This window comes from Micromesistius poutassou, assembly GCF_964030765.1.
Source record: "Micromesistius poutassou genome assembly, chromosome: 4".
In the NCBI taxonomy this organism is placed as follows: Eukaryota; Metazoa; Chordata; class Actinopteri; order Gadiformes; family Gadidae; genus Micromesistius; species Micromesistius poutassou.
The window spans coordinates 18,225,773-18,235,772 of NC_140274.1; the positions used below are offsets into that span (position 1 = coordinate 18,225,773).

Genomic DNA, 10,000 nt, shown 5'->3' on the forward strand with positions numbered 1-10,000 from the left:
CCTCCAAATGTGTATAATGTCCTCCAAAACCAGACATCCATATGGGAAATGCGCTACATGTGTTATCACGTTGATGCAGCCTGTATGGATAGGGTGCCACGGGCTCGGAGGCTGGGTTAGGGTTAGAGCTCGAACCCTGGTTAGAGCTCGAAGGCTGGTCCATATGCGGGTTGACCTTGGGAAGAACCGCCCACCGATAGTTGAAGTTTTTCCACGGCTTCCTTGGTGCCCAGAGCACCGCGCCGCTCCGCTCCTCAACGTCTCCTCCCGTCTCCTCCCGCCTACCGGCCCCGCGGACCTCTCGCTGCACCCGGACTTAAGAGACACCGTGTTCAAGCGCTGGACCTCGACTCGCTTTTCAGGCTTTTTTGTTGTATTTTTTCATTCATTTCATCTTATTTTTCTCTTTCTGAGTTTAACTGAGAGGTCTTCAAAATGTCTCCCGCAAGTAAGTCGCGCGTGTCAGTTACAATGACTTTATTTTAGGTTGTTAAATAATATAACATGATCTAATTTAATGTAATACAATTTAATTTAATGTCTTACTGTCTGTCTGTCTCTCTGTCTGTCTCTCTGTTCCACCCACCCACCCACCCCCACACACACACACACACACACACACACACACACACACACACACACACACACACACACACACACACACATTTAGACCTTACCCTTTAAAGGGTGGACACCAGTTAAAGTTTTACTGCAGTGATCAAGTTATAAGAAACACACACACACACACACACACACACACACACACACACACACACACACACACACACACACACACACACACACACACACACACACACACACACACACACACACACACACACACACACACAGAGCTATTGTCATAAATGGAGTTGATCATTAGTAGTTTCCAGCTGATTTTCCAGGGACATGTTGAGGAAAGGAACACCTCTCTGTCCTAATGGGAACAGTCTGGTTGATGGGGATTAATCTGACAGGTTAGTCTGTTCTAGTCTGGTATGGTCTTTCCTGGTCCTGGTCCTGCTCCTGTTCCTAGTCTAGTCTGTTGTGGTGTGGTTTGGTCTAGTCTTAGTTGAGTCTAGTCTAGTCTAATCTAGTTTATTCTAGCCTGGTCTGGTCTTGTTTGGTGTGCTCTGATGTGGTCTGGTCTTGTTTAGTGTGGTATAGTCTTGTCTGGTCTTGTTTGGTGTGTTCTGACGGGGTCTGGTCTTGTCTAGTGTGGTCTGGTCTAGACCTGGTCTTAGAGGGCTGAGAAGCATAGTCCCCAGAGCTCCAGACATCGCGGGAGCTCCTCTTATCAGTGCTCTGATGAGTATCTCATGATCAATAGTCAATCTATAGTCAAACACAATTCCCTTGGTTGGTATCAGCCCATCACAGTTCAGAGGCTATCTATTGACACCCTGACTTCACTCAACTCATGTTTCATGAGTCCACCTGCCTTAAATGGGCCCTCATCACCGGAGAACTATATGTTTTACTGAGCCGGGCTCCCAGGGGCCCTCAAGACCAGATAACCAGTATTTTCTACTGGCTCCCAGAGGCCCTCATGCCGAGCATTCCAGTATGTTCTACTGGCTCCCAGGGGCCCTCAAGACCAGAGTTCTATTATGTTCTACTGGCTCCCAGGGGCCCTCAAGACCAGAGTTATATTATGTTCTACTGGTTCCCGGGGGCCCTCAAGACCAGAGTTCTATTATGTTCTACTGGCTCCCGGGGGCCCTCATGACCAGAGTTCTAGTGTGTTCTACTGGCTCCCAGGAGCCCTCATGACAAGCATTCCAGTATGTTCTACTGGCTCCCAGGGGCCTAGTATGTTGAACAGAGCCTGGCTCCTAGGGGCCGTCTTGACCAGACCTGACATTGTGTTTATGAATGTGAGAGCCCACTTAGCATTCCATTTATTTCTCAGCATTCAGCTGCCAGTAAAGTTCCACTCAATGTGTAAACAAACCATCAATAGACTTGGTGTGTGCTTGTCTTTATGTGTGTGTGTGTGTGTGTGTGTGTGTCTGTGTGTGTGTGTAGTAGTTGTGTGGGTGTGTATGTAAGTCAGAGGTTAAAAGTAACAGTCCTCCTGACCTCTACAAAACTATGATCATAGACATAAGTCTGTGTGTGTTTCTGAACTTTAACATGAAAACACACACACACACACACACACACACACACACACACACACACACACACACAGACACACACACACACACACACACACACACACACACACACACACACACACACACACACACACATCATTAGGTCGGCTCAGCTCTTCAATGAAGGCTAGCTGTGTGCTAACTGTGCTAATGGTGATTCGTAGGTAACAGGTTTATTTGAGGGGCACCGATAACATGCAATATATTTAAAGTCTTTATCTGGACATTTACAATCAGCTGTCAGGTTAAAAATTATGTATTTTTTCCTGAGGTCAAAACTATGACGAATTGACCCATCCTACATTTATAGACATACACACGCACACCCTTTCCTATAATCATTTACCACTCCATCACTGCATAAACACACACCCTGCTATCTGAAGTATATTGGTTGCTGTTCTCCCGAATAGCACTTAGACTTCCTGTTTGCTGCGTGTAGCTTCCTGTTTGCGCTGAATTTGGGATTTGTTGAGTCATGACCTTGACTGAAGCTGATCTCTGATCTGTCATCTTCCCTGGTGTGTGGACATGTCAGAGATAAATAAAGTTAACATGACACAAATACATTGTAGAATACCATACGTCATAGACTGATATAGACATGCCTACAGACATAACATCATACACATAACACATCTGCCTGCTGCTAAGGTTTTATGATTGTTTTTTAAAATCTCCACTCTGGCGTATGACCATAGCTAGCACAGACCGAGTTAGCAATAATTAGCAAGCTCAGACTCAGTTAGCTGCAGTTAGCTAGCTCTAACCCAGTTAGGTGCAGTTAACTAGCCCAGATCCAAGACCCAGTTAGCTACCTGAGACTGAGTTAGCTAACTGAGAATGAGTTATCTCGCGCAGACCCAGTAAACAACCTTTAGCTAGCCCAGATCAAGTTAGCAGCAGTAAGCTACAGTTGGATAGCTCAGACCTAATTAGCTGCAGTTGGCTAGCCACAGCCCAGTAAGTTACAGTTACCATGCTCAGAAGCGGTTAGCTTAGGGTGACCAGACGTCCCCGGTTTCCGGGGACAGTCCCCGTTTTCAGTGACCTGTCCCCGGCTACGGCTGTCCCCGGAAATGTCCCCAGATCTGACTGTGACTGAAAGAGCGCACTAAGTGCGCTGATTTTCAGATGTCAGTGTCGTTCCACATCAGATACTCCATGGTGCACTAACCAGAAATTACGATTGCGACTGGCGCCACGGCTCCTCCCCCGCAATAATCATCCCGCTTTGAACGGTCAACTCTTTACGCATAGTAGCTATAAAAAGCTATAAAAGCTAAAAAATGACTCCATTAATGCAGGTTATGTGGAAAATGTGCCGACGTTGGCTCAGCCTGGCTCTGCCCTTTTCCGCTACGTAGCTAAGATGGCTGCCGTTGAGTACGAAAAGTGTGCATCGATCCACACTTCGCAGTTTGACCGTTTTGAGTACACCATCCGGGTCCTTTCAGTACACTTATTTTTGCCCGATCTGAATTGGAATGCCCTATATACTCAAACTAGTCAGTATGGATAGTATGGATATTGGAACACAGCACGAGTTGGCTGCAGTTAGCTTGCCCAGACCACGTAAGCCCCAGTTAGCTAGTGTCGTGGATAAAACCCACAATCTAATACTCTAAAAATAACTAATCTAAAAATACGAGAGGTTGAAGGACTAGGATTGAATGATCAAGGCTTTATTGCGACTGCACAGAGTAACAACAAAACCTGAGTTGGTTTGCAAAGAACTCACGAACGATCTTTAGGCCCGAGTTATTTCCCCCATTGTGTGACTACCCCTAACATGCCCTTGACCAATCACAATCAATGCTCTAATCTACGGGCCATTCCCGTTCCCCATTAACATTTATCTTCTTGCCCCCGCTGTCCACAATACATTCAACATATATACAGTAATACAGTCATTTCGCAAGAGTTACATAAAAAAAGGGTTAAATGTTAAACATTGTAGTTACATAAAGTGACAGATTATACATTAGTTATATGAAGTGAGGTCTTTGATAAAAATCCATTCATCATATCATCATTGTTTATTAACCTGATCTTAAACCACCATGACTTACCACATGTGTTTAAGAGATGAGCCCTGTAAAACCAATATTCATTCAAAACATGCATTGTAATAGTTAATTAAAACTGAGCGCAGTGATGAACGGGACCTCGCACCGGCTTGCGGCCGCGTCACGTGCCATCGTAACATGTGCGCACATGGCAGTGCACATGTTACGACGGCACGTGACGCGGCCGCAAGCAGGTGAGAGGTCCCGTTCATGTGCCAAGAAAAAATTAGTTTTCGTATATGTTCAGGGGGGGAAAAATGCAGTCAAAGTTCCGGAAAATAATAATAAGAAGAATAATAATAAGCAGACCAATTACAATAGGGACCTTGCAGGTTCTGCTGGGTCCCTAATAATGCCACTTTATTAGTCATAATCATAAAGCTGGAAGTGTCTGACTTTAATAAGAGTATGGATTAATTAACTGAATGGAGTCAGCCAGCTCACACTGCCAGAATAAGCATCATGAGAACATAAGGAGGGGGAACCGCAGGAGGGCCTCTCCTCTCACCGTGACATGAGCAAGCCGTCTTTGAGGGGCCACTCATACGTACATGAGGCGGACGGGGGTTCATCTTTTGTAACTGGCATGAAATGAGGGACACATGTAAATGTCCCTCAGAGTGCAGGCACTTGTTGACCAAGGAAAGCCAGGTAATATTAATAGTGTTTAACATTTGGCTTCATTGTAACAATACTTATCTTATATTCTTGTATGCTTTATACAAGTACATATACAAGATAACCTTACTTATACTTATAATCTAAGTGAGAAATAGAGAAACTGAGAAATATACTGATGTCACTGACTACAGAGGAATGTCTGTCTGGTGGTCGCCGGTCAGCCCAGGACCATCTGAGGTGTTATGAATGACAAAGGGACAGGGCCCCCCCCCCCCCCCCCCCTGTTGACCCGGTTTCTCTCTACTATAATTCCAAATTTGGCAGGGATATCCTTTTAGACCTTCATTATTTTCTAGCATACTAGCCCAGAACAGGATAGCTACAAATAGCTAGCCCAGACCAGGATAGCTACAGTTAGCTAGCCCAGGCCAGGTTAGATACAGTAAGCAAGCCCAGACCAGGATAGCTACAGTTAGCTAGCCAAGGCCAGAGAGAGTGCCAGGACGTCCATATGGAAAAGTCATCGTTGGGACATGAGGGGAGGGGTGAATTTGTGGATACCAGGCTTGTGGGGACATTAGGAAGCCACACAATAGCCCTCCATGTTGGAATGTGGAACATGCTGGTGTGGCCTGAGGACTTCTCTATATCTATATGCAGACACAGATATAACTGATAATGCTTCATTCACAGCCATCACGCCTGGGAGGAGGGGGACTTTTATTGTGACGCGGTGGCCCCACCACGTCACAATAAAAGTCCTCCGCTGTGGTGTTTGCTGGCAACGTTGTGGTCAGGTGTTTCCAGGTCTGCAGATCTAAAGAGTAAACATGGAACCAGTTCTGTAAGGAACTTCCTCTAACACCACTGTCACTACCACACACACACACACACACACACACACACACACACACACACACACACACACACATAAACACACACACGGGTGAAGTAGGAAGTGATTCAGAGTGTTGGTCCATAAATACCCAGCATCCTCAGGGGCACACAGGAAGTCAGTTTCCTGACCCCTGACCCCAAACACCGCCACAGTGGTGTTTAAAACTCCAGTACTCTGTTGAAGATTTGTGAAAGTTATACTGCTGAAAATCGTTTTGTGTATCACAACCCAATGTAAATAAAGTGCTTTGAAACGTGCATCGCAACGCACTGTAAATATAGTTCTTCGGTTGGTGTTTCGCAGCCCACTCTAAATACAGTGCTTTGATTGTTGTATCACAACCCACTGTGAATACAGGGCTTCGGCTAGTGTTTGACAACCCACTGTAAATCCAGTGCTTTCATTTCGCCGGGTGCAACTCAAATCACTACACATGCTCACTGCTCGACCATCAGCGCTTTCTTGACATGAACCCCTGTAGAGAAGGGCCACTTATGCTCTGCTGTGGATGAACTGCCAGTCTTCATGTAGGCCATGAACTGTCAAAAGGGAAGTGTATGATGGAAAACGTGCTGACAGAGAAGTTTGATTGGGTCTTTAGAGGTCAGGGTTAGTGGTAGGGTTCGGGAATAATGGTAAGGAGTCAAGGATTATGTATTATATATTAGGGTGATACTTAGGGCTGTTGTTTTAAAGTTGTGTTTAGTGTGATCAGGAAATTCTGCAGAATTATTTGGACTCGAACCTGAAGATCCTGGGAAAGAGATTGGCTAGGCGACATTAACATCAGGAGCCCTGTGTTGACTCAACAACTTCAGTCATTATAAAAGAGGAAACACAACCAGTGTGGTAATGTTGTATAATATGCAAGGTAAGCGAACCAGGGCAACACAGTTTTAGCTAGAAAACGGTAGTGATCGGTGCTAGCCCTCGGTATTAGCCCCGATGCTAGCCATCAACAATAGGCGCGTACCGACTGAGGGACTTTTCCCTCAACTGAGCCGCTATGGGTGTGGCTTGGGAGAGAGGAGCCGCCCCAACTTCACCGTTCAGTGGCCCAGTTAGCGGCCCGGGTAGTACCTGCCTCAGGGTAAGGAGCTTTCTGAGCCGCTCCAAACTAGTCAACGCTGATTGGATACGGTTGAGGCGTGTCATCGACATTAGATATAACATCGAGTATGTATTGTAGTGAAGTATGCATGTGGTGAAGTTTGTCAGTTTTCATCGAAAACTCACCTTAACATTCCAGCAAAAAACAGGCTTACAATTCGCCCTTGTCGAAGACGTTGCATTGCATTTTGCTGATGTAAATTCCTCAACACAGCGACACTTTCTCTGTTACCGCCTTGCTGCGTCGGCCTGTTTTGAGATTCCTGTATGGGAACGGACGCTGAGGGGAACTAAGTGAGTGGGCGTAGCCAAAACACTGAGCCGCTTCCCAAGAAGTCCCTCAGTCGGAACGCGCCTATTCCTGTGTCGGTGATGGCAGTTAGCCCCTCCATGTTAGCGATCAGCGTTAGGGCGTATATACTGTACATCTGATCATAAACCACAGCTGCTGGCTGTCAGGGGGTGTAAGATCAGAGTTCATATCAAAGATAAGAGTTAATATTTGACCACTCATCATAAAAGGAAACAATACTGACACTTTACATAATGATTTATTGACTTAGCGTCGGTCTGTCTGTCTGTCTCTCTGTCTGTCTCTTTATCTGTCGGACTGTCTCTCTATCTATCTATCTATCTATCTATCTATCTATCTATCTATCTTCCTGTGTCTCCACATGGCGGTCTTTAAGAACCTCTATCTGTCCCCCCAGGTTCCCGGTCAGTATGGCGGTCTTTAAGAACCTCTATCTGAGAGGTGGTCCGAGCCTTGAGAACTCGTTGATCCTCCGCAGGATGAGTCTCAACCTCACCCCCCACCGTCACAACCCCTTTCACGGTGAGGAGGAGGAGGAGGAGGAGGAGGGGGGTAGGCATGGCAACACCGGCCAGTGGTCCCCCGGCAGCTCACTGCTGGACGGGGCGCGGCCCCGCGACCGCAACCCCTTCGAGGACGAGGAGGATGAGAACGAGGCCAACGAGGGGAAGAGAGGAGGACTAGGAGGAGGCGCCAGAAAGGGCTCCTTCAGGTTTTCGCCCCTGAAGAGTCTGGGGAAGCTGGGGAAGAATCTGAGGCTGTCGGCCCGGAGCAAGGCCAGCGACACGCCATCGCCCCATGGAAGCCCCTCCCCCGCTGAGAAGAAGAAGAGAGGGCGAAGGAGCTCCGAGGGCAGCCTGCTGAGGTGGGCCTTCGCCTGCTTTTAACCCCTGACCCTAAACTTTTGTTAGTGACTGACGCTGTGTATGTTATGATGTTAGTGACAGAGGTTATGTGTTATGATGTTAGTGATGGAGGCTCTGTATATTGTAGTGTTAGTGATGGAGGCTCTGTATGATGTAATGTTAGTGACAGAGGTTCTGTATGTTATGATGTTGGTGACAGAGGTTATGTGTTATGATGTTAGTGATGGAGGCTCTGTATATTGTAGTGTTAGTGATGGAGGCTCTGTATGATGTAATGTTAGTGACAGAGGTTCTGTATGTTATGATGTTGGTGATGGAGGTTCGGTATGTTATTATGATAGTAATGGACGTTCTGTGTGTTATGAAGATATGTACGTTCTAATGTTAGTGACAGAGGTTCTGTATGTTATGATGTTAGGGACAGAGGTTTTGTATGTAAAGTTAGTGCCGGAGGTTCCTGGGTTCTGTACGTTATGATGGGAGTGACAGAGGTTCTCAATCGGAATGTTAAGATGTGATTGATGGAGGTTGCGGGTTCCGTACGTTAGGTCATTGACGGAGGTTCATGTCTCCAGGTTTGCCGGGAAATGTCGAGACTCTCTGAGCAGCCGTAAGGAGTCCCTGACCAACGGGGAGATGAACGGCTCGGAGAGCGAGGTGGACACGGTTAGCCGACGCATCTCCTTCATGAAGAAGGTGGGCCTGGGGAAGACCAAGAGGGAGACCCCCACCGAGCACGGCTCCCAGGGGCCCGAGGAGGACCACGTCGAGGAGGAGCAGGAGGAGGTGAAGCCCAGAGAGCCGCTGTCAGGTAGGACAACGATATCTATCTCTCTCTCTCCCTCTTTCTCTCTCTCTTTCTCTCGCTGTCTGTCTGTCTCTCTCTCTATGTCGGTCACTTTCTCTCTCTTTCTCTAACTATTTTTTTCTCTCTCTCTGTTTCTCTCTCTATCTGTCTTTCTCTCTCACTCACTCTTATTAAGTATAGGTGAGAGTGGAACAGCTTCCACTGCACATTCCACTGGAGCTGGAATGTGCAGGAAATGTCCATGTGTATGTTTGAGTCTGCTGCCATATACATACTGACACATATACCTAAACTTACCATCTCCAACATTATACCTAAACTAACCACCACAGTGCTTTGACCACATCGTTTTGCGTTGTCAAGTAAAACATCTGGATGATAGTTGTATTGGACCGTTATTGTTCACGTTGGATACATAGCGCATCGATTCAGAACTGTTCAAAGCAGAGGTGTCCTGTTGACAAAATAATCCAAACCCTTTATCATCTCTAACCTAAACAAGCCATCCCTAACCTGATCCTAAACTTAAAAGCAGCAGGTTTATTTGAGTTGAGCAGAGTGTATTTGTCCGCAATCTGAACCAATGTCCTGCATGCCAACCAGTCATACATTCTGCATCTCTATCAAAGCATAGAGCGGTTTCCAGACAGTGATCCCGAAGCTGCCAGATAGGGGTTTGCACGCAACAAGATAGTAATCACAACCTGCACTGCTTTTTCCTTGGGAGTAAATAGACTTTCATAAAGAACCCCCCAACCCTGCCTTGCTCTACCGACTGAGCTACAAAGGGAATAGCACCCATAGCCCTGCAGTGTTAGTGCCTTGCTCTACCTAAAGTAAGGTGAAACATTGTGTGTTGTAGTGCAGGTCAGGGTGAGGGTTCTGTGGTGGAAGAGAAGACAAGCTATTAATGATTACGCCTCCTCTTGTCCTAGCAGCTCAAGGTCTCAGAACCATAAAATTCTTACTGGCTTACTGACTTCCTGTTAGCTAGAACACTGTAACCTAATGACCGTACCCATGTGACCCTTCTGACCTTAGTCTAATACATCTATAGATAGAATTTATTCATATATATATATATATATATATATATATATATATATATATATATATATATATATATATATATATATATATATATAACTGCTTGTGC

The 10,000-nt window shown here is 46.1% G+C and overlaps 1 protein-coding gene across 2 annotated transcripts in view; it reads left to right on the plus strand.

The window, feature by feature from the left end:
- exoc3l2b (exocyst complex component 3-like 2b) overlaps positions 1–10,000 on the plus strand; it is a 22,392-nt gene that overhangs the window by 1,990 nt on the left and 10,402 nt on the right. Inside the window, exons 1-3 of one of the 2 annotated variants that reach the window (XM_084466659.1) lie at positions 61–448; positions 7,568–8,035; positions 8,612–8,847. In XM_084466659.1, coding sequence (XP_084322785.1) covers positions 7,581–8,035; positions 8,612–8,847 — 691 coding nt within the window. In that variant the 5' untranslated portion in view covers positions 61–448; positions 7,568–7,580. Of the gene's footprint in view, positions 1–60; positions 449–7,567; positions 8,036–8,611; positions 8,848–10,000 lie in introns of those variants that run through there. The other variant, XM_084466658.1, reaches the window with a different exon arrangement.